At 35.0% G+C, this 26,032-nt stretch overlaps 1 protein-coding gene across 1 annotated transcript in view; it reads left to right on the top strand.

Moving 5' to 3' along the window:
* The first annotated feature begins 13,250 nt into the window (after positions 1–13,250).
* Zc2hc1a (zinc finger C2HC-type containing 1A) overlaps positions 13,251–26,032 on the top strand; it is a 47,122-nt gene continuing 34,340 nt past the window's right edge. Inside the window, exons 1-2 of the mRNA XM_047548378.1 lie at positions 13,251–13,537; positions 25,250–25,325. Coding sequence (XP_047404334.1) covers positions 13,251–13,537; positions 25,250–25,325 — 363 coding nt within the window. The remainder of the gene's footprint in view (positions 13,538–25,249; positions 25,326–26,032) is intronic.

Genomic DNA, 26,032 nt, shown 5'->3' with positions numbered 1-26,032 from the left:
TCATCTTGCTTTTCTTTTAATTTCAATTCATTCCTCATGCTTCACCATAAATTTCATACATAATTTAGTTTTTGGAGCAAATATCCTGAAAAGTCAGAATACTTCCTAATATCTGATAAACAACTGTGATTCAGTGTAGTTTTTTACTTCAATTGGGACAACCTTAACTGCTAGAAAGCATAGAGTATAAATTCTCCATTATTATAGCCTTTTTTCCTAAATTTGGTTAAATAGGCAGATAAACATTTATTAAAAGATATTTATTAAACATGTATTATATGATTGATTAAAGAGTTTTATTATAATTTTGCTTCTATATCTGAAGCTTTTAATAGTTAAATTATATTTTAATGTTATTAGAAGTTGACTAAAATACTTCTGGAAGTAGATAATTGCATAAAGACAACATGAAAAACTGCATCTGACCCACTAACATATTTTATGATTTCTTTCTTTGAAAGATATACTATATTCCTTTTGATTTCTTAAAAAAAGGGTACACTCTGTCTCAGTCTTTTGCATACACATTGTTTTTGGGTGACACTGGATAGTAAGACAAGGAACTATAAATTACAATGCCATATCTATTATATGTCACTTTTTAATTCTCCAATAATATGTCTAAATAAATGCTCTAGGCAGGATAAACTACTTAAGGTAACCCATTGTTAGTTGGAGTGATTGAAAAAGGATGATTTGTGTACATGTGTCCAAGAAAATGATAATATCAAATATTATAAAACCATATAAGACCACTGGATCTACTAACTCTGTTACCAGCAAAAGGCTAGATTATCACATCAGGCTTGAGTCATTTTCAAAGTGCTCTTTTAAACGTGTTCCCTGTCTCTGTTAGATACCATTGTCTGAAATCATATTTCTTAAAAAATATTTCACTTGTTCATAGATCATCAAGGCTAAAGACCCTTCATTATCTATGAAATAAATTTTAATCTGGAGGCCTAGCACTCATGACTCTCTCATGTCTATTGTGGTCAAATAAAATTTCTCACATAAATACGTGTTCAGTAGATAATTGTGTAATTAATTTTCATCTTCAACATTCTTTATTATTCTTTGCATTTTCATTGTCATGCCTGTTTTTTTTTTTTTGCCTTTGTTCCTCCTATGACCTAACCAAAGTACCTGTCATAATGCTGCACATCCTTCAAGAACAAAATATGAAATCCATCTCCTATAAGAAACTATCCCAATTCCAAACCATAGGGAATTTCTCCCTATGAATCATCTTCCTCTTTTGACATGAACTTTTTATTCTAACACTGAATGTATTAAGTACAACAACATGTATTACTCGCATTTTTCATATTTCATTACCCTATCTAGATTTTAAATTTCTATAGAATTTCCACCCTCGCTGTCCCATTTTGTTCATTAATCCTTCCCTGGTAACTCAGACCAAAATAATCTAACTTAAATACCTACTCTTTATATTCTGTATATTTCATTGACCCTTTATTATATCCTCTATGCTGTTTATTTGTCATATATAGTTATTACTATCATTCTTCACATGCTCAGTTAACTACATCTGAAGTTTCTGAGGTGACAGTTTTTCATTTTTACAATGCCTAGAACTGAATTGCATAAAATTTCTATAAAAAAAAAGACACAAAGGTACATAGCTTTAAGAGTAAAGGACCAGAAGTTAGAAAACCTGAGTTCTAGTATGTGGGTTAGCCAACCAATCACTCATGTTGAATGGTATTTTAATAAATCTTTCTAGAGTAAAATTTGGTAGAAGATTGTTAAGATCTCATAGATGTATTGATTAAAATTAGGTCATGAGTTTGCCTCTTGATGCAGTGTCCAAACTGACACACAAGAAGTCAATGGTATTTGGAAAAGGGCAGAGATGATGTAAAGACCACAAGTTCTCTCAGAGAATATTCTTGGTTGTGCTTTGTGCTTTCCAGGCATTGGTTACCTACCTACCTTGGTAATCATGGATTATTATTTAAAGAAAGAGAACAAATAGAATGCGTATATATATATATATATATATATATATATATATATACACACACATATATGTATATATGGAGAATAGAAGTTAATTTTAAGAAACTGGCTCATGTGATTACGGAGGGTCATCAAGTCCTAAATCTACAGAGTTAGGCCATCAGGATGGAGACCTAGGTAAGAGTTGCTGTTTGATTTGAAAGATAGCATGCTGACAGAATTCCTTTCTGCTTGGGGGTGATCAGTCCTTATTCTATTAAGACCTTGAAAAGACCAGATGAAGCCCATGTACAGTACAGAGGGTAATCAGCTTTATTCAAAGTCTACCTATTTAAATATTAATACCCTCTGAAAAACACTCCAAAGAAATAAACTAGGGCTGGGGTTGTAGCTCAGTGGTACAGCACTTGCCTAGCATGTGTGAGGCACTGGGTTCGATTCTCCATGCAGCATATAAATAAAATAATCGTCCATCGGAAATTTTAAAAAATATTTTAAAAAGAGAAATACCTAAACAACACTTGACCAAATACCTGGACACATGGTCCTACCAAGATTTCACAAAAATTAACCATCACAAATGAATTCTGTTATTGAGGGACATAAAGGGTAATTTAAATGGCTTGCTTTTACTTCATTCCTTGCATATTGTTATAGTTTGGATGTGAGGTGTCCCCCAAAGTCCTGTGTTAACACAGGAATGTTTGGAGCTAAAATGATTGAGAGTTGTAACCTAATCAGTTGATCCAATTTGAATAGAGTACCTAGATGGTAAATGTAGGTAGCTCAAGTGTGGCTGTGGGATGTGGATCACTGGGGTGTACCCCAAAAAGGTTCATCTTCTCTATGGCCCTTTCACCCCTCTCTCTATTTCCCCACCACCATGGACTAAGTAGCTTTCCTCTGCTGGCCCCTTTGGCCATGATGATCCACCTCACATCCTGGGGCCAGAGTGAGTGAAGTAGCCAACCATGAACTAAACCTCTGACACTGTGAGCAAAAATAAACTTTTCCTCTAAGTTGTTCTTGTCAGAGTATTTGGGTCATAGTAATGAAAAGCTTACTAACACACACTATCAGATCTGTCCTCCATCATCTGAAACTTAAGAAAGTATAAAACTTAAATGTCTTCCCTTTTGTTATTCTCAATGGACTCAGCATTCTCAGTTATAAGCAGTAGTTATGGTTAAAGTATATGGGCTCTCAAGTTAAAAAATATTTATTTTCATTATCAAACTTTGCCACTCACTAACTTTAACTCTGAACAAATTACTTGGTCTTATTGAACCTCAGATTTTTCAACATAGGAACAGGAAGAATAACACTTGCCTCATAGGTACATTACAAAGATTGCATGAGGTTTTATGGGAAATGGTATGTATAATATTGTATTAACCCTATTCATTATATGTTAAACAAAATCTCTCTCTTAAAAATCTCTCCTAGCCAGGCATGGTGGGCACACCTGTAATCACCAAAACTTGGGAGGCTAAGGCAGGAGGATCACAAGTTCTATGCCAGTCTCAGTAACTTTGGCCCTTAGCAACTAAGTGAGACTCTGTCTCAAAATAAAAAAATAAAAAGGGCTGGCAACATAGCTAAGTGGTAAAGACCCCTGGGTTCAGTCCCCAGTATCAAACAAACAAATAAATAAATAAAACAAAACAAAATCTCTCCTAAAAGAACAATTCTTAAGATCACACAATTGACTCACATTAAATCAGTCATTTAGCAAATATTTATTGAATATCATTCATTGAATCTATAAACGTTTCCAAATCAATAATGTTCTATGAAAAATGTAGAGAATAATTACCAAAGGTATGGAATGGATAGTTCATAGTCTATATAGTTATTACCAATTCTGAAAACTCCAGGGTTGAAATGAAGTCTATTCATGTTCTTTTATCAATATTTTACATTTTTTGTAACAGTGAAAGGTAAGGCAATCTTTTTCACCTCAAACCAAAAGGTCAGCTGGGCCTGGGATGGAATAACATTTAATAATAACAGTAGGTCATTGACTTGGTGCTACTACCTAACAACAAAGAGGTCTTAGGTCAGATTCCCTAGATGCAGGGATTGAGAGGGGAATTCTTGTGGAAGTTATTTACTGAAAATAGCCTCCTAAGTTTTTGGGATTATAGGGGTGCCCACCATGCCTGGCTAGGAGAGATTTTTAAGAGAGAGATTTTGTTTAACATATAATGAATAGGGTTAATACAATATTATACATACCATTTCCCATAAAACCTCATGCAATCTTTGTAATGTACCTATTTGGAATTAGGGCAGGAAATAAAAGGTAAGTAAGGCTGTGGTCTTATATGAAGACTGAAGTTGTCCTATTAGCCACTGGTTGTGAACTTCCATTCATAGGTAGGACAATAACCTCTCAGGTATAGTAGTGCCCTTTCAAAGGAAGGCAATTCTTTGGAGAAGGAAGAAGTTACGGATCATTAGGCTACATTGATAGATACACCTTCCAAAGGCAACAACAGTCTACACTAATAAGGGTCACTGATGCTCATAATAGTAACAGAGACAGTGCAGAAATTTAATACCTCTCTTACTTCTAGAGAAATTTCAAAGACTTTTTAAAGAAAAACTGAATGACATCCTATAGGTTTTCATAGTATTCAGATTCTTTGAAAATCAACATTTTTTTAAGTTATATGTAATTTGTTTTGTGCATTAAGTTTCTATGAATGCTAATGTTTTATTGCCTACAATTTCTTTCTTATGAAGACATAAAATTTATTATGTTTTAAAAACAGAGATAGAGTCTTATTTCTGTTCTGTTGGTTATCCGTAAGCTGCTAAGAAACATGCAGCTAGGCTTAAGAAACTCTTTTAGAAACAACAAGAAAACAATAGAATTTATGCTATTAAAATCAGATACACGTTTTACCAAAAGCATACTTTTGGTATATATTTTATGTCATAAGTAAGTAAATATGATAGTATATTTTCAATGTAAATAATGCAAACTTTTGTAAGACATGTTTGCAAATGTAGGCATTTGTGTAAATAGTGATAATTCTACTTAACATAAGCATCCACAATGAAAATTAGAGCTTTATGTTTTTACTTTTACTTTTTTTTTTTTTTTTTGCAGTGCTGGGGATTGAACCCAGGGCCTTGTGCTTGCGAGGCAAGCTCTCTACCAACTGAGCTATATCCCAGCCCTTACTTATTTTTTTCTCAAGGCAAATCCAAGTAATTAATTATATTAGTAGTTAACAAATACTTCAAGGGTGAATTTCCACTAAAAGGTAGCTTTAGAAAATTAGTTATTTTCCTAAGAAAATGGGCAAAACCGGATAAAGCTGAAGTTCACAACTTATCCAAATCAATTCTGGGCACTTGTACCTATTCAAACTGCTGAGTTATACAACAATATAAATGATATTAGGAACAACTATAGTTGTTCTAAGGAAAAGAGATATAAATCTTTTAAAACTATGAAGAAGTGCCATTAGGCAATTTATAATAGAATTTTCCTCCTTTACCTTGTATAAATACCATGACATCAACATCATCAACATTAATTATTTATAATACTTTAAAGCATTTCAAAGCAAGCGTTAAGGACCCAGGAAGTTGCTATGATTAATAAAACTAAAATGGAAAGGCTCTTGATATTTTTCTGTTTTTTTTTTTTTCCCTCCATTTCCTTTGTACTGATAGGAAAATGAGCATCTGTAAAAACTTGGCTTTCCTGAAGATAACAGGCAAAACTGGATAAACCCGAAGTTCATAACTTCTCCAAATCAGTTCTGGGCATTTGCACCTATTCAAATTGTTGACTTACCCAGCAACATAAAAGGTATTAGGATATTTTTTGTTGTTGTCATATTCCCTATCCTAAATCTGTCTTTTCTGAGAAAGATTTAGCAGCAAATGACAACCAACTTCCTTTACTACTTCCCTCCTCTCAAAAAAAAAAAAAAAATTAAGGCAAAATAATTTCTTTCTCTTATATAAGTCTGGAGACAAAGGTCCAGATGCAAGATCTGGGCTTCCTCTGGCTTTTAGCTCTCTTATGATTACACTCTATTCCTAAAACCTCCATTAGGAATAGAGATGATTTAAGACAGTTTCCAGTTCCAGGTTTCATGTCCAAATTTTAGCAAATAGGAGAAAACAAAAGGAAGAAGAATGGGAAGAATGGCACATCCTCTTTATTAAAAAGTAAATTAAAAATTACTCACACAGAAGTTGCCATGATAGCTGGACTACCTAGGTGCAAGAAAGTTAGGGAATATAGTCCTTATTATGTATCAATATGCTCAGCTAAAATATCAGTGATACTGTTATGAAAATAATAACAAAAGGATATCAAGAACAATTAGCAATCTCTGCATAACCTCCCATCTCTGTATGTTTCTGTGTGTCCTACTGTTCAGGCCTCCCATGGTCTCATGTTGCATTCTCCTTATATAAGACTAAGTCATTCTTCTCCCACACAAACCTCTCTACACCCCTTCCTCCAACCTGATTCCAAACAGAAAGCTAATTCTGTTGCAGTCATCAGTTGCACCACAAATCTAGTTAGTGGACAAATGTGCTTCAAATCAAGGTATGAAATCCTAAATATAAGAATTTAGTCTTTAAAACCAGATAAACATTTTACTTTTTTCCCACCCACTCCCCATTCCAACTGGTTTATTTTCAAAAGGGAGAAAATAAAATAAAAAACACTATTAGTACAAATTCTCTAAATATTACCCTTTTCAACATCAGCCTTCTTCTGCCCACCATCATTAATCATACATATACATCTTTGGTGAATTCAGCAATGCAAAGAATAACAAACACTGGCACAGGAATGTATCTTAAAGATCTCAAATGCAGAATTAATTGACTGTCAAGCTTATGATGGATTAAACAAAGAACAGTAGCATAAAACTTAAGTTATATTTCCTCAAATAAACCTAATTTAATAATGATGTGATTGAACTTGGTCAATCTTACTTGGGACTTTTGCATATAGTATTAGGAGAGACATTATCCTGAGATTACCTTAGCCTTCAAAAGTTTGTAAAATTCACCTGTAAATCCTTCCCCATTTGGGCAAGAGAGTGAAGAGAAGTCTATCATTTCAATTTCATTAACACTTTTCATTCTACTGAAGTTTCTTTCATCCCAATTTTTTATTATATTCAGTAAAAATCTATTTCTCCAAGTTTTACATTTATAAGAACAAAGCTATTCAGAATATCATCTTATTTTTAAATCTGGCATATCTGAATTTATTTCCCCTTTTTAGAGAATGTTTTGAAACACTGAATTAGTATAAAGAAAAAACTAAAATTGTATTCCTAATACATATCATATGTAAACATGACCTCCTGAGAGAATAAAAACCTGGTAAGGAAGGACAGAAAGTATAATACAGAAAAATGTATAGGCAAATTGCCTCATAAGCTATAGGTGAAGAGAAATTTGATAAAAACAAAAATGAATTGGAAATAACTTTCCTATATTCATGGGTGACTATATGACCAGTGTTATTCCACATCATGTATAACCACAAAAATGGGAAGTTATACTCCATGTATATACGATATCAAAAAATATTCTACTGTCATGTATAACTAAAAAGAACAAATAATAATAATAAATCTCATTATTCACACCCCCAGCAAAATGCACAATCCATAAGAAAAATATACTGTAGTCCCCTTTTATCCTTGATGTTGCTTTCCATGGTTTGTTTCCTGTGGTCAACTGAGGCTGAAAACATTAAATAAAATCTTCTAGAAATAAACAATGTATAATTTTAAATTGTGTGCTGTTTTAAGAGGCATGATAAAATTTCAAGCCATCCTGCTGTCCTGACTGGGATGTGAATTTTATTCCTTTGTCCAGCATATTCATGCTGCATATGTTTCCCATCTGTTAGTCACTTAGTAGCCATCTTGTTTTTGAAATCAACTGCCATGATATTGCAGTATTTATATTTAAGTAACCTTTATTTTATTCTTGCTTCAAAGAGAAAGAGTAGTGTAGATGGCAACTTTATTACAGTATATTGTTATAATTGATCTATTTTATTATTGTGTTAATCTCTTACTGTGCCAGATTTATAGGTTAAACTTTATCATAGGTATCTACTTATAGTTAATATAGGGCTAAGTAATCTATGTGGTTTCAGGCATCCATTGAGTATCTTGATATGTATCCACCATGGATAAAGAGGAGTTCTGTATTGATGAATTTGACAGAATTAAAGTTAAATATTTCTCTTCACTGAATGACATCACAGGGAAAATTATCGAGTATTTGACAAATAGGAATAAAATTTTTCATGTAATTGAAATTAACAAGGGGTTACCATCTATATAACATAAGAAATTTACAAATCTGTAAGAAAAAGATGACAAGTATAATTTGAGAATACATAAAAGTAAGCAAATTATTTAAAGTCAAATCTGAATTTGTAAGTTGATGAAGAAAAAACTGAAAAAAATTACAAGTAAGCAGACACTAATGAAGTATAGGAAGATGGGTACTCTGTGCAGTGCTGATGGGAGTATACACTGGTACTATCATTAAAGAGAGCAATCTGGGCATACTTAGTGAAAATAAATATGATCTGGTAATCTATTCCAGGGATGAATCCCAGAGGAACTTGAGCCCAGGTTCATAAGGGGACAGGCACAAAGATGTTCATTGTAGTTGCAAGTTAGAGACAGCTGGGTGCTCTTTGTTACAGGAATGGATAAGTAAAATGTCCTGAATGTATACAGTAAGATATTGCACATTGTTCAGAAGCAATAAACTAGTATTACATATAGCAGTATGGATCAATCTCTGAATGAATAGTAAAAAAGATAACATTAAACTTAAAAGTTAAGTTTAAAAATTAAAATTAATTGAAATACAATTATAAGCACAGTGAAGCCCACATAAAAATGCCTTTTTATAAATTAAAAAAACAGATGCATATATAAAACAGCACCATATGTTTCAAGGAATCACATATACTCAATGGTTTCTGTGAGCTTGTAATGTAAATGCAATAAAATGGTCCTTATAGCAAGTGGGATGGTAAACATAGTTAAAATAGATGAATGAAAAATAATCAAAAATTTTTAAAAATTGATTTAAAAATTTAACGTACATGTACAGTTAAAGTATATGATGTGTACCAGGATGTATAGCCAATTTGATAAACTGTACCTGAGATTAAAAAATACATAAATTATGTAGCCATATTGCCTGTCCTCTGTAACTTAGCCTGGAAAAAATGTTATATATGAACAAAAACAAATAAATATTCTCCTTGCTTCTTTACTCACTGCCTCAGAACATTCCAAGCTTAACAACAATTTAAGGAGGCTTATGCCATCTTACCCTGATACTTAGAGATTGCTACCTATCCAATACACTCTTCAAGGTACATTTTAAGCTCTGCTTCTCTACAAAAACTTTTAAATTGTTTCATTCACACAAATGTCTTCCTGAAACTGTTTTTATAAGTTGCTTCATGACAACTAAGACTTAACGACACATACCCCCTCTATTGCTCTGTGTTATGTCTTGTCCAGGACTTTCTTTGATAGATGCTAACATCCTAGAAATGAGAGAGTTTCTTTGAAGCTCCCTATGAGGCCCAGAATAGTGCTGTGCACACAGGAATACCTCAATAAATACCTTAATTAGTAGAATTCAGTTGCAATGGAAACTTTATTTGAAATTTTGGTAGCAAAGGATGGATAAGTGGGATCATATGGAACACTGAAAAACTTTATTGTTTTGCAACTAGAAATTAGTTATGAAAGTGTTAGAGAACAGAGGTTCTTTTTGAAATTATAGTTCTTTGGGGAACTGAAAGAGAAGAGAGAGAATAATCCCTGTCACACTATTAATAGAGTAGCTCTACAATGGTGGAAGGAAACAAAGTTTGCTTCAGATTCTTCTCTATTTTAAGGTTTTCTTTCCTTTTCTTAGTGTTTTCTTGTCTAGGACATCTTTCTCTCAACAAATCTCTACCACTGACAGGCTACATACCTTGCTTTCTGATTGTCCTAGGCAATGGTAAACTATCACTATTTCTGCCCTGAACATGTAAAGAATTTTATTTTACTTCAATTTGAAAATTAAAACTAATAAAAGACCACTCAAAATGTGCTTCCTCAATCTATAAAACTCTTCACAGCCCACTTCAAAGGAAATATATTTTTGTTTTTGATGAAAATTATCATTACAATATGATTACCAAATATATGAATTGATTTTTGTATATGAAATTGTGGCAATTCCTTTCATGGCCATGGAAGGAAGAAATGTCCTACAAGGTAGAGATGATAAATGAAACAGTGTCCTTACTGAGATTCAGAATCTCTTTCAGCTGTGCTCTACAAATAATCTGAGAACCAAAGGTTCTCTTTGAAAGGGAACTTGAACTTTGTGCGAAATCCAACAAAAGGCTGTAGCTTCCAAATAAGGAGATATGTGTCACTTGCTCAACCCTCTGGAAGGTGAAGAAAAAATGTGGATCAGCTTCAGGGAATGGTGGTTGTGAGGAACATAATGCAAAGTGGAAATAATCATGGAGATGAGGTAATAAAAAGATAAGGGTTCAATATCTACTTCAGTTACTTCCCAGTTTTGTTGTCTGGGTCAAGTCAGTAACATTTCTGAAACTTTGCTTTTAATATGATAAGAATGTGGGAAGATCTCTTTTATATCAACCAACAAGATCACTTGGCAGCTAAAAATAGTATGTATATATAGTAGATGTCTGTTAGGAACATAAGAAAAGAAACTGAGCTTCATACATTCTAGCAATTGGTTAGTGATAAATGGACCTGAAGAACAGAATGTAATCCATAAATACTTGCTGAATTAATGAATCAGAAAAGTGGAATAGAACACTGAGGAAGTTAAGTCAGTAAAGAACACAAAGAGACTCACGGGCCAGGCATGTAGGAAGCTGAGGAAGAAACTTATGAAGGCAGAAAGGAAGAAGTCCTCTTGATTCAGGAGTCAGTACCAGAGAAAAGCTGCAGGAATCAAGGTAGTTGTAGTATTAAAATGTTGCAAGCCCAATACCTACAGAAAAGACTAACAAGCATGTTTAAAGAATTAAGATTAAACAGCCTGTCTGAACACTTGGATTTAAACATTTGATGTAGCTAGAAGACAAGGAAAGCAAGGAAGTGGGTAACCCAATGAAAGCATTATTAACTTTAGAATTAGAGCAATTTAAATTCAGTTTCTATCATTTAACTCTGAGACATCTAGACAATGAAGAATTTAATTCTGAGAAATAAAGATTGTAGTATCTACTTTGTAGAATTGTCTCTTTGACAAGAATATAAAAGGACCCAAAACATGCCTGACATTTCTGTCATTACCATTATTATTATTACTGTAGATTTTCATGTCCAATAAAGTCTGTCAGTCAATTCAATATTTGTCTTCACTGCAGTTCAAGAACTTGTAATTTGTAAAGAAACTTTAATTTGTAACTTGTAAAGTAAATGGCTTCTCTATTTTTGCATTTTCTTCTATGTGTACTTTTTCCTCCTTCATGTCCTTTAAAAGTCACACTTCCAACCAAATGAATAAATAAACAAATTTCTAACTCTGGTTTAGCACCACTGAAGGAGGAAAAGGGACCATTTCATCCTCATTCTAGAGTAGCTGGATTGCCTGCCTACCTGGCTGCCATCTGATCAGCTAGGCCCAGGATGTCAGAACAGGAGAGAGGGCAATACCAGGGGAAGGGCAGGAGGCAATTCAGGCATATTAAAGTTTTCTTTTTCTTTCTTTTCTTTTTTTTTTTTTTCTTTTTTTTGGTACTCGGGATTGAACTCAGGAGATTTTAACACTGAGCTGCATGATCAACCCTTTTTATTTTTATTTTTTAAAAATTTGAGACAGGGTCTTGATAAATTGCTAAGGCTGGCCTCAAACTTACCATCATTCTTCCTCAGTCCCCAAGTCACTGGGAACACAAGTATTTGCCACCGTGCCCAGTTATGGAGGCAGTTTTATTTACATGATTCCATACAAGAGATGGACTACAACATTCAAGTGACTTAGAGCACCTTCCCAATGAGACATTCAGACCTCAAATTTACTTTTTAAAAACAATAACTTCATGTGAGTGGATAGTAGTAAGAATCTTCCTTCTAAAAGGTTACTTGTTTGTAAGATGCCTACTTTTAATTATAGGCAAAAGTTAGACAACATGTTAAGATTTTTCAACTAAACAAACTAATAAGAAAAATAATGTAAGGTTTGTTATTTACAATACATAGATATTGATGACTTGCCGGTATATATACTAGAGTCAACAAACAAAACAGTTTATCACTCCTAAATTCAGTTTCCAAAGAAACTTAGTTGGGGTGAAATGTGTTAAGAATGTTAAAGAAGGCTAATGGAATGGTTTGTGTAGTTGGTTAGCTCCCCAGTTTAAACTCCCTGATCAAGCATAGTTTCGATGTTATCTCATTGGTTAGCTAAGCCAGCACACTATTTTGGCTCAAGGATGATAAAGCATAGGGTCAGGGTAGGTCAGGAGTAGAGGAAGATGGGGGAGGGTTAGGTTTCACTTCTAATTTTTGGCCCAAGCTGAGGAAATTGTTTTCAAGGAGTTCTAGCAATCTCAGTCCCACAATCCCGGACAGAAAACATGATTTCTCAAGGAAAATGATGTCTTAACTCATGAAGCTGTGTGTGAAAATAAAAGTCGAGGGGAATACCCTGTGGCCAAGTCGTGTGACCGAAGACAGGGAAATGGAAAGAGTGCTGCATACAAATGTAGAGCACCAGGAGGTCGGTATGGTTTGCTTTTTTGCTTATGGAGCTCCCGCAGAAGGAGAGGCAAGAAGACATACTTGCACTGATTGGTGATGGGGAGCCCATGACGCGCTGAGATATTCTAAAAAGGAGACTAAGGTAAGAAGCAAAACGGACTTGGAGTCGAACAAAGGCGCTGTTGGATCGCAGAACACAATTTGAAACAGCTCAGTCTTCCCAGGAGGGTGACCGCGAGAGTCGCGAAACTGAAGGAGCCTTGCTCAGACAGCGGCAGGCACGTCCCAGCCGCTCCCCGCCGCGTCCACGCCCCTCCGGAGCCCCGCCCCCTTGAGCGGACCAATGGGAGGCTGGGATGTTAGCTGGTGGGAGGTGCGGCTGGGTTGCTACAGCCGGAGCTGGGCGGCGGCGGGTGCTGCTGAGAAAGAGTCTCGCGGAGCCGGAGGCGGTGGCGCAATGGAGGGGCTGGAAGGTGAGGAGGTGAAGGGATGCGGGCCGGGGCTCTAGCGCGGCTCCGGAGCACTTGGGGGCCCTCAACACCAATCCCAGGGAGGCGAAGGCAGGTCCGGGATGGGGATTCCCGCCGCGCCTGCGGAGGCCCGGGCAGGCGGGAGCTGGACAGCCCCCGGCGCCAAGGAGCGAATGACTCCCAGGCTGCCCCACCTCAGACGGTCTTCAGCTGGGCTTCCCCACCACAGCCGGAGCCTGCCTCTGGCTCACGCCTGCACGTCCTCTCCTGCCGTTTTCTGGTCTTGGCGGAACTCCTGAGTTTCCTGTAATCGCTATAATCACAGGCTCTGGTCAGATTTTGTTTTCCTTGCAAACTGGTCTCGGTAAATGTCCACGGCCTCCCCACTGCCAAGTCTTTGCTGGTTCCACGGGATTTGTCTCCCACCTCCAGCCAGCTTCTGACACTTTCTTGGCCAGTTTCCCTAGATAACCGTTTTTCCATTTGTGCAGCATCTTCCATCAGAGAGGTGCCAGAGCATCTCCTAAGGCAGTGTCGCTGGCCAGCTCTAGAGCTAGGACAATAGATTACCACAAGGATTTAATGGTTTATTCACAGGGTTGTGTAAGGTAGAACCAGTATTGGTTCCTTATCTTTGGGTTTATCTTTGTGCTGTAACCATGACTCCAGATTTTGCTTTGTTCCCAGTTCTTTCACTTTTCCTCTATTCTCTACCCATTTTATCCTGTGTAAGGACAGCAGTCGCTTAAAAACAAAGGAAGGAAAAAAAACCAGCATTGGCAACAACAGCTTCAAAAAATTTTTTTTAAATTGTTAATCCTTCTGATGATGAACAAGCATTCAGATAGAAAGATCCGGTTGTCTTGATTTTAGCTTTCTGTTTTCTCCTAATTTACATGGATTCAGGTGAAATTAAGAATAAGCAAAGGCACTTCATGAATCCTTTGTATTGTTGCGTGATTGTAAAATACTTATGTTATGAAGTGAAAAGTGGTAAGTGGTAACTCCTTAGTAACCTAAAAGCAAGGGGAATAATATGAGTTTATTTCATACTTTTCTTTTGAGCTAAAACACTTATTGAACACCTCGATGATGATGAATTCTGACAGTTCTCCATTTGTGGGCAGCTGCAGCTAGTGACCTCGGAAGATCTTGTTTACTTAATTTATTTTTTGAATTTCCCATAAAATAAGAAGTTGTACTACTGATAGTACTCTTTTCTTTCAAGATACTCTCGTTTAGTGGACTCCTCTGGAGGCAACTTATTTTTAAATTATCTTAAGATAACCTGGTGATATTATGACAAAGTGTATTGGTGCATGGGTTCTGGAATTCTCATAAGATTATTATAATGCACATGAACTGCTTTAGTGTGCATATTTTTATTATTTTATTCAACATCTGCAATTAAAGCAATGATCATCATCTAATGTTTTGCTTATGTATTCTAAGCACTGTTCTGCCCTGGAAATGTACCAAAGAATAAAAACAGTTGAAGCCCTACCCATTTTGTAGACCTTACATTTTTAACAGTTCTGGTAGTACTATTGAAACCTTACTAAAATTATATTTAAAATATAATGGAAGCCTGTTATAATATTACATTCCATGGGTGGAGAAATACATAGATTCTGATATAGTATGGTATGGGCATGTTTTATGGGCCCAGCTTATGATATTTCATGTTAAACAGTAGTTGATATTTTTGGAACAAAATAGGATGTGGTGCTAAACTATAAGGTGTCTAATTGTAATTAATTAGGTTGAAATATATAAAAATTCCTTTTTGTCTGGCAAAACAGTTGAATTTTGGTCAGATGTTTCAACCTAATAAAGCTCTTGAGTTTTCTGTTGAAAGAAGACAGGCCTTTCTTACTTCATTTCCCTACCCCTTCTCCTTTTAAAAAATTGGTTCCAAATTAGAGCACATTTGCAAAGACTAAAACTTTGAATTTTAAGGTTGCCGTTAATTAATTCATTCATCTGTGCCTTCATTTAATAAGTATTGATACATGGTAGACATGTCTTTTCCCTGTATTGGAAATTTAAGTCTAGTGCTTTGACAGTGTCTGATAAACATTATATTGCATTATTGCATAATATTGTAATATCTAGTGTAAAATCTTCACGTTTGCATAATATATTGTAGTGTTATTTGCATGTAAATCAAATACCACTTTTGATCTTCTAGGGCTTTTATGCTCCTGAATTGTCAAAGAGATGAGCTATTACACTGGACACTACATTTTGAAACCAGATTTAAGTTAATGCTCATATTTTGTATAGTTGATAACTGAGCACTTCTGGATGGTTTGAACAATTAAAACTAAACCTTTCATTTCTTTTCACCTTAAAGTTGTGAGATGTATCTAAGAACAATAAAGGAAGGTTTAGATTTAGGAGAGTTCCAATCTCTTAGAAGTTATCTTTCGTAAAATTAAGAGCAGATAAAAATCTAAGCAGATTTTATCCTTATATGCAGTACTGTCATTTTCTTCATAATGTGATTATAACAATTATGACAGACTCTTAGGTTGCTAAAATTATTAGATCTTAGTATTGCCTTCTGAAACTTGATTAGAAATGAAATTGTTCTTCTATAACATTGCCCTTTTTCTAGTTGAAGATAACCATTATGTCCCATTAAAGTTTCTGCTTTGTTTTTCCTTAGAATAAATGTATACTAAGTCACTGAATAATTGTCTTTATCAATTTTTTTAGCATTCATTGTATTTTGGGTACTGAGTTGGATACCAGATACTTTAATGTCAAATGTATTTAAGAGGCTTATATTTGAATCTTTGCTTTGTTTCCTTTTATTTGTATGACTTGGTCATTTATTTAATCAGAACCCCAGCTTTCTTAGCTATAAAAAACTGTTGTTGCATACTAAACTATTATATTATTGAATACTTAAAGCATTTAGCTAATGTCTAGTACATTGAAGACCCTCTCAGTATATGTTTATTGGATGGATAAAATAATAGGAGGTGTGTTAGATGACTAAAGATAGTCTAGTATTCCTTACTGTGCAGTATTTCACCACACAGTTGTCACATATTTTATACCTTTTTTTGTTTTGCAAAAAAAATTGGGATACAATATACTCTATAGTCATGTATATCTAAAAAGAAAAAAGAAAAAAATTTTAAATTGGGGTACAACCAGTATGTGAAGCTTTTTTTTTTTTTTTTTTTTAAAGAAATAGGCTGATTGTACTTAAAAATCTTTAATTATTAACTGCCCTTAGTGCAAGTTTGGGATACACAAAATACTTCTGAAAATATGTTAAAATTGAATAGTCCAAACCTACAGACATCATTTCTTTATGATGTTTGGCGTACATTTTTCCAATCTGAGAAAAAAAAGTTAACCCATTAGTTGTTATTGATTTGTGCATTATAGTTGAAATAATATACTTGAGGAAATTTACTACAGTATTACAAAGTATGGACTTAGAAAATTTAATCTGTGTCTGAAGATTTTGCACAGCTGTCCTTGGTTTAGTAATCGGAGCATTGTCCTCAGCTCCACTCATATAAGATGTGCTTACCTTTAGTACTGCAGCCCTCTAAACACACCACAAATTGACTTTCAAAAATACACTGACCATGTGTGTACACTGAAAATTCTAAGCTTTGTCCTTGCAGTGCATGAGAAGACAAATGAGTATCCATATGCCACTGTAAATACATTACTACTCTAAACCTTTTAAGTGAGGTGATGAACAGAATTATACCATGTGACAGTTGTGCAATTTTGGACCAAAAAACAGGAGGCACTGATTATGCAGTGGTGCCAATTATGCAGTGAAATACAGCAGGTAAAACATAATATGTCATCCATCTCCCTAGGTAATTATGGCGGTACGGGAGATAGATGTGGATAGACAGAAGAAGAAAGAGGCTGAAATGCTTAGATGTGGTGAGATTTGGAACTAAGGCATTGGAATGAGGAATTAAAAGGGAGGACAGATTTAGAAGATACCTCTGAGGTAGAAAATTGAGATATCACTGCTATATGTGAAATGGAAAGAAATCAAAGATAAAGCAGCTTTCTAGCTTTAACTAGGAGTTGGGTAATATCTTTAAGAGGAAGATCAAGTTTTCTGGATGAGGTAATGAGTTTGGCTTTAGAAATGTGTTTATGTAGTACTTGGGGGTATCCTGTGGAAAGGTCTCATAGTTGCTTGGAAATATCTATGTACTTGGAGCTTTTGGTTTAGTAGTTATTGACATACGTTATGCAAGTGGGTGCAATCATCCAGGCAAACCGTATTTAACAAAATGAGGGAAGAAACTTGCAAGAAACTAATGCTTTAGAACTGAGCACGACAGGAAATTAGGGTGGGAGAGTCTAAAGAAATTTTACAAATTGTCATTAAAAGAAAATGGAGAAGAAACTGTGTCCTAGAAAAACATACATGCAGCACCTGATATTCCTAGGAAGTCCAGATACTAACCCATCCAAGCCCTGCTTAGCTTGTAAAATCTGGAAATTTGGGGCTTAGGAGAAAAAAACAGAAGCCAAGAGAGGAAGGAATTTAAAGATTGAAGAGATTTATCAATAGTACCTCCTGCTGCAGAAAGATCAGCAGAATAAGGATGCAAAAGCAGGATTCAAATTTAACAATTTAGTAATTTAATGGTGAGTAGTTATCTTCATTTCTTTAAGTCTTTAACTCCCCACATTAGTGAAGCTTTCCCTGATCCTGTACATTTCCCAAAGATAGCATTATGACTCTCTTTCTTCCCCTTATTTTGTTCTTCCTTCATTGTGTTTATCACCACCTGGCATTATTTATTTAACTATTTTTACTTCCTCCATTAGAATAGTAGAAGCTTCATAAGATTGGAGTTTTTGTTTTTTTTTATTCTTGGATTCCTAGAACAGTTCTTATCTTGTGTTAGGTGCTTAATAAATATTTACTAAATCAAGGAAAGAACCTGTTTTAATATAGTGGTTAGGATTAATAAGTATGCCTACAATACAAATAGGGAGTGAATGAGAGGTAGGCAGGGAATAAGCAGAAAATGTCAATGTCTCAGAAACTGTGCTGCTTAGGATTAGTCCTAAATATCTCTTTTAGGAGGAGGGCTTCTCATTAAATAAGTCTCCTTTTTTCTTTCTTTCCTTATTTTTCCTGCAGTACTAGGGATTGAACCAGGGCCTCACACATGTTAGGCCAAGGACCTCCACTGAACTCCCTTAGTCCTTTTTATTTTATTTTGACACAAAGTCTGGCTAAGTTGCCTGACTGGTCTTAAATTTGCAATCCTCCTGCCTCAGTCTCCTAAGTCAGGGATTACAGACTTAAGAGCCTGCCTCTTAAGTCTATTTTTTGAACGTGTTTCCTTTCTAGGTAGAAAGGAAAGTGCAGCCAGAAATGGGTTTACAGTAGTGTTTGTGGGTATACACTTGAAGATTACCAGTGGATACCTGAACCATGACATAATCAAAGGCCCTATATGTATTTTATTCCTTTACATAGCTATGATAAATTTTAACTTAAAAATTAAGCATAGTAAAAGATTAACAATAACTAATAATAAAATAGAACAATTATAGCAATATACTATAATAAAAGTTTTGTAAATGGCATCTCTCTTGACTCTCGAAAGAGTTAAAATGTATATTAATAGTTTTGGACTGTGATTGCCTTTGGGTACAGGGAACTGTAGAAAATGAAAGGGCTTGAGGATTTTGAGTTCAGAGGTGGCGGACTTTCTATGTCATTTTGGCAAAGTTTTTTTGTTTTGTTTTGTTTTTACTGAACTAGAATGCAAGTAACTAGTGTGGAGTGGAGGGTGAAAGTTGTGTCTTGAGTAGGTCGAATGTGATTGTTGAAGTCTCCTAAGATGAGCTAAAGAATGAAAATCTTGTGAGATTTTGGAGATCATTAGTCTGGAACCAGGCAGATTTTGGAAAGGATCTTTGGAAGAAAGGGTATAGATATGCTCCAGAAGAGAAGTTTGTTGAGTGTTAAAGGTTAGATTCAGATGAAGTGTGATAGAACATAAAACTGACTGCCAGTGGAGCAAATAGACATGCTCCTGTGGTGTCCAAAACTGTTTTATTTTCCAAGATTTCTTTTCTTTTGAAAATATTCTCTCCTGTTTCTTAAGTGAATACATTTTAGAGTTTTATGGTTATTTTAGATACTATATATTCCTTTATATCACTTATCTTGTTTAATATTACATAAAAATACAATTTTAGACCCTGTGGTGGCAATTTTTGAAGACACTAAATGTTAACAACTTAGAACAGAATCAGTGTGTGTTAGATAACTTTCTTAACATATATTGGCTTTTTGAGAATTCTAGAGTATTAAAGTGTTTTATTGACTTGACTTAGTTCTACCCATCAGTTAAATGCTTCTTTGACAGCATTGATGCTGTGCTACAATATTCAATCCTTCTGAATGTCATCTATCTATTTTCATGTTTCAAAATTTACTAGTTTTTGCCACTTAAGAGAGGTTAGTCTAATTTGCCTACATGCCTTGGAAATAGTAATTTTTATTTCTGTAAGATCGTGAAGTCTTTTAATATGTAACATCTTGGATCTTTCAAATTTTAAGGTAGATTGAACAGATAGAATCCTAGTTTAGCAAATACTAAACTACATCTGTTGTGACTTGAGTAGGAGGTATCCCCCAAATGTTCCTATGTTAATGCAGGAAAGTTTGGAGAGAAAATGATTAGATTGTGAGGGCTATAAGCTAATCAGTTCATCCTAGTTTAAATGGAGTAATGGGTGTGGTTACTGTAGGCAAGGAGGAGGAGGTAGATAACTAGGGGTGTACCCTGAAGGGTTCATATTCCCCGCTGTTCTCTTTGCTTTTTGGCTGCTATGGACTGAGTAACTTTCTTCTACTATGCCCTTCGTGAAGCTCCAACTTATGTTGGCGTCAGAGTGATAGAACTGGCCAGAGGTGGACTGAACCTATGAAACCATGAACCAAATAAACCTTTCCTTCTCTAAGTTGTTCTTGTCAGGTATTTGGGCTGTAGCAGGAAAAAGCTGACTTACACAGAAATTGGCACCAGGAGTGCAGTTGTTACTATGATTTGCCCATGTAATTCAGAAGCCTTTGGAAATGGTTTATGAGAGGAGTTTGGAAAAGTTTGGAGATGCAGGCTGGAGAAGCCTTAGAATGTGGTAAGCAGAGCTTAATGGATGACTCTGGTAGGAGCTCAGAAGACCAGAATGCCAAGGGGAATGCCAACAGTAAAGACTGTACTTTTGAAGTTTTAGAGGGGAACAGGGACTCTGTTAGGCATTGGACAAGAGGCCATTCATGTTACATTCTGGCAAAGAACTTGTCATCATTTTGCCCATGTCCTGAGACTTTGTGTGAGGATGAATTTAAAAGTTGTAGACTAATTAATTTGACAGAGGAAATTTCAGCACAGCATTCAGTCAGTGACATGGATTTTTTTCTGGCAGCTTTTAGCCAAGGATACTGTGAGAATCAGGAGCAGAAAGCAGAGAAGGAAGACTTAAAAAAACATTTGTAGTTTGGCCAGAAGAGTACTGTATGATTGGGGCCAAGGAAGGTATGATTCTTAAAGAGAATACAGCAAATAAAGAGAAAATTAATACTTTGTACAGAGACAGTAGGAAAGATGGTTTGAGGGCATTTTAAGAATTGGCAAGACCAGCCCATTGCAGGCTCAGGAGTGTAGAAGTGAAAACTCCGTTAAGAGACCATGAGGGTACCCTGCTCGTACAGAGGTGAGCAGAAAATTGTTTTTTCTAAGATTTGTTTCACAGTGCTCAGCCACCTAACAACTCAGAGACCATTGCACCTTTTGTCAAGTCAGCTGACTGTTACTCAAGCTATCTGTAGACCTTGGGATTTTGCACGCAGTGCTGGTTCTGCAGGAGTGCAGGTTGCTGAAGGTAGGGGATCATGGAGACTCCCACTGAGATTTCAAAGGAAGACCTTGGAGACCAGGCAATGTGTGGCTGGGTTTGAGTCCCTGTGGGGAGCCCTCGGTAGGGAAATACCTGAAGCTTTGAGAAGGAAACCAAAGCTACAGTGTAGACCCCTAGATTAAGAGATGCCTAGTGGATGCCAGTGTGGACTGTTTGCTGAGGAAAGCTGCTGGCTGCTAGAGAACCAGGCTAAGAGAGAGGTCATGAACACTGCAACCAGCGAGGCCAGAGGGGTGGGAATTTCCAAGCACTTTGGAGAGAACATCTCATCATGCATCCAGATGCTGGATGTGACACTGCAGGACCTAACATTTCCCTGGATGGATTCTAATCCTGCTTTGGTCCCATAACTTCTTTAGGAATATGAATGTTTCCCCTATGTCATTGTGTTTTGGATATATGTAGCCTCCTTTTTATTTTTTGGGGGACCCACAGCTAAGAGTTTGCCTTGAGACTCAGAAGAGAGTTGATTTGGACTTTTGGGCACTGATGGAACTTTTAAGATTATGGGGACTCTTGGAAATGAAATAAGTATAGTTTGCATTGCAAGTTGGGCATGAGCTTTTGGAGGTCAGGGTGCAGTGTTATGGTTTGGATATGAGGTGTCCACAAAAGTTCCTGTGTAAAATGCAGAATGTTTGGAGGTGAAATGATTTGATTATGAGACCCATAATCTAATCAGTCCATAGTTTGAATGGACTGAGTGGTATCTGTAGGCAGATGGGATGTGGCTGGAGGAAGTGGGTAACTGGGGATATGCCCTGAATGGGTTCATATTCCCTGTGGCACCCTTTCCCTTGCTCTCTTTGTTTCCTGGCTTCTGTGGTCTCTGTAACTTTACTGATTTGCCCTTTAGCCAGGATGCTCTCCCTCACCCAGGGCCCAGAGCCAATGTCACCAGGGCCCAGAGCAATGACACTGGCTGACCATGGACAGAACTCTGAAACCTTGAGACAAAATAAACTTTTCTTCTTCTAAATTGTTCTTGTCGTATTTTATTCACAGCTACCAAAGTTGAATAACACATCTACCCATGTGATTAGTCATACATTTCCTTGTAGTTCACATAGTGTGAAGACTTTTCCAACAAGGAGACAAAATGTTCTTCGCTATAGATCCTTTCAGTTTCTCAGCTCTATAGGTAGAAAAGTAGAAATGATTCATCAACATAGTACATACTCCTAAAATATTTATTTCATCATCTGCATCAGTTTAATCATTATTATATTTGAGGAACTTTTTCAAAAATATTATACTAGTAAAAAAGATGCATTGTCATCCATGTACATTTCTTGCTAATGTAGTTGTAAGGAGTAAAATTGTGTTACATTATAGTATGTTACAGGTATAAGGGGGCCACATATGTTATTTAACCTAACTTGTTTGTTTTGTACAAGAGGAATCTGAACCTTAGAGAAGTTAAAATCTTACCCAGGGATTTATAGTTCTTAGTGACAGAGTTGGTCTTGAAGTTAAATAATAGTAAACAAATTCAAGTGCCCTTTCAACCACTATCATTTCCTTTAGTGAATATCATTAGAAGAAACTGTGGCTTTGAACTCCAAAGCCTAACCTATTTTTCATGACCTCTGGGTATACGTTTTGTGTTTTCAGTAGATCTTGACATCAACACATGTGCAAGTGCTGTATTTCATGAACCACAATGGTATGCTTTTTGACCAGCAAATACAGCAGGGCATTAGAAATTTGTGTATATCCGTTTTGAATGAAGTAGTGACTTTTCACAAAGATTTTTCTTTTTATTGAGATAACTGCTTTTTAAATGTATTCTTTCTTTATGCCTTTTAGTGACAGCAATTTTCTTTTCCTTTAAGAAATTTTAAACATGCTTGATGACATGTGAAAATTAATTTTAATAACTGGATTTTATTGTATGGTAATATTATAGCTATTAGTTTTCTGTTTTTTGTATAAAAAATGGAAGATGATTTGTTCTCAGATATATAGAATAAGCAAATAAACTTGTGTTTGCTTTATGACAGCAGTGGTTTTGTCATTCCACCATTGTGCTACTATTACTTGGTATTTGCTTGGTAACTGGTAGGTACTCAAATAGGTACTCAGATTATTTCAATGTGTCAATTGATTTTTCTCAGTAGTTAAATTTGGGGGAGTGGAATTGCCAGTGCTTCATGCATGATTAAGTATGTGCTTCACCACTGAACTACAGCCTCAATAGTTCATTTTTATAAGATTTTGCTTTGTTATCAATTCAAGAAGTAGATACTGAAATATACTTATAAGCAAATGAAATATATATTTTTAAAATTGCGTATTGATGAAGTTTAAATCATTGCTTAGTATTTAAGGGGATACATGATAACTGTAAGCTTAATAGACTATTAAACATGCCATGTACTTTGACTATGTTATTTTAATTTGTTCTAGTTAGTTATACATGACAGTATAATGCATTTATACACTTTGATACATCATACTTAAATGGAGTATAATTTCTCATTTTTCTGGTTGTACATGTTGTAGAATCACACCGGTTGTACAGTCATATATGTATATGGGGTAATAATGTCTGTTTCATTCTATTATCCTTCCTACCCTCACGTGTCCTCCCCTCCCTTCACTCCTCTCTACCTAATCTAAAGTAAGTCTGTTCTTTCCTAGTCTCACCCCTGTTGTGAATTAGCATCTGCATATCAGAGAAAACATTGGGCCTTGTTTTTTTGGGATTGGTTTATTTCACTTAGCATTATATGGTCCAACTCCATCGATTTACTGGCAATGCCATCTTTTAATGAACTTAATGGTTAGTCTATCTAGTAACTGCTTCAGCCTTTTGGATTGTTAATGGAGTTAAGGGATCCAGATAAGTGAAATTGCTGTCCTTAAATAACCTAGTCCCTGGTATTATATAAAGGACAAATCAGGAGTATATTAGCTTTGCTTTTGTAATGTTTAGTGCTTAACTGCAACTATATAGACATGGTGTCTCACTGAGATGACAGTCACTTTTTTACCTGTAAAATAGGGCAGTGGAATACTAGAAAGATCGAATGAAAAAGTTTTTCTTTTGCTATATTAGAATGTTTTCTCACCATTGCCTATTTTGGTTTAGTTCACTAGTTTTCTGTGATCTCACTAAAAGCTCTAGGAACATATTATATGGAGTCAAAATTGACATTTTTTTTCATACTTTTTAAGGTTACTTCTAGAAGAAAATATTTTTGTCATTCATATGGTAAAATAATTTTAACAATAAAATATTAAACAAAATACCGGAAAATTGTATATGTTTACAAAAGTATCACTTTTAGAAAATTACTGGTATGAAAATAAATTTAGGTTGATAATTAGCTAGAAAATAAAATGACAAATGGATTCAGTTATGTGGAGTCTCAAATAATGTAGTTTTTAAAAAAAATAGTATAATTTGTTGAATGTAGGTACATGATGGATATATTAATTTTAATTAAATGGAAATTGTAGCTGCTTCTTCATTATTTAATGAATTGTGCTCATGAGGTCAGAATACCTGAATTTATTGGTTCAGCAAATCTTAATGTAAGTATTATATATATAAAAGAATGAAAATTTGCATAATAAATTTGTATCCTAGTTCAGTGATCTTACCCTTTTAGCCTATACTTTCAGTTTTCTGGAGATAATAGAAGAAAATTCTTTTTATTGTAGTTTCCCTAGGTTATGTCAGGAAGCCACTTAACCAGAAAATCAATGATAATTCTTTTTGCCTTGAAGATTAATAAAATTAATTTGATTTTTACAGTTACTAATTTACAGTGAAAATAGCTTATAAGTTAAGAGAAATGGTAAATTAGTTTGGTTAAATAATAGCAAGAAAACTAGACGTTTCTAATACTGTCACTTTGGTTATTAATCACTCTCATTTACCATGATCTTTTTGATCACTGATAATTCTAAGCCTTGTGTCATTTTAATTGATAATTTTGCTTATTTTGAAATGAAACAGTATTTTTTTGTAAGAACTAACAATTACCTATGAAACTAAGACATTGAAATTTGAAGCTTCACAATTTGAGCTACAGAAATTATTTATAAAATTCTTTCCTGTTTTAGAAATGGAAGTGTTGTCCAAGTTGGAGAATTGTTGCCTTGCAAAATTTGTGGAAGAACATTCTTTCCAGTAGCATTAGTGAGTAGACTGATTCTATACCTTTTTCCTTTGGGGTTTAAGAAATCTGTAATTGTGCAGTACTTCAATAACTCTCATGGGATGAACTTATGTGGAATAAGTTTTGAAGGGATATTGGGTAAAACTTCTTGAGGAGTTTGGATTTCACTTGTGTCATTCATCCAGAGTGTTTTCTTTACTTCAGAGTTTATATTATCAGAAGCACACGCACACAAACAGAAACAAAACCGCCCCACCCTCCTTTTTTTTTTTCCTTTGGTACTTGACATTGAACCCAAGGGCACTCCTCTGCCACTGAGCCACATCCTACGTTTTTTTATTTTTTATTTTATGTTGAAACGGGATCTCACTAAGTTGCCTAGGCTGACCTAGACTTGTGAGCCTCTTGCCTCAGCCTCCAATTACAGGCATGTTAACCATGCCTGGCTACCAAACATCTCTTATGTATACAATAATATATTTATAGATACAAAATGATATAATTCCTGGGATTTGCTTTAAAATACTTCAGGGGGAAAAAAAGCAGGGATGGATGAAACAAAAGTGCTAAAATGCAGTTAATTGTCCAAGCAGGTGAAGAGTACATGGGAGTTCATTATACTAATCTCTCAACTCTCCTGTGTTTGAGATATTCCAAAGAAAAAATTTATTTTGTTTTACAATATATAAGTACAACTAAAATATATTATTTATTCTTTAGTTTTAGT

This window comes from Sciurus carolinensis, chromosome 1 (genome assembly GCF_902686445.1).
Source record: "Sciurus carolinensis chromosome 1, mSciCar1.2, whole genome shotgun sequence".
NCBI lineage: Eukaryota > Metazoa > Chordata > Mammalia > Rodentia > Sciuridae > Sciurus > Sciurus carolinensis.
The sequence above is the reverse complement of the archived record's forward strand: the minus strand, read 5'-3'. Positions and strand labels throughout refer to the sequence as shown.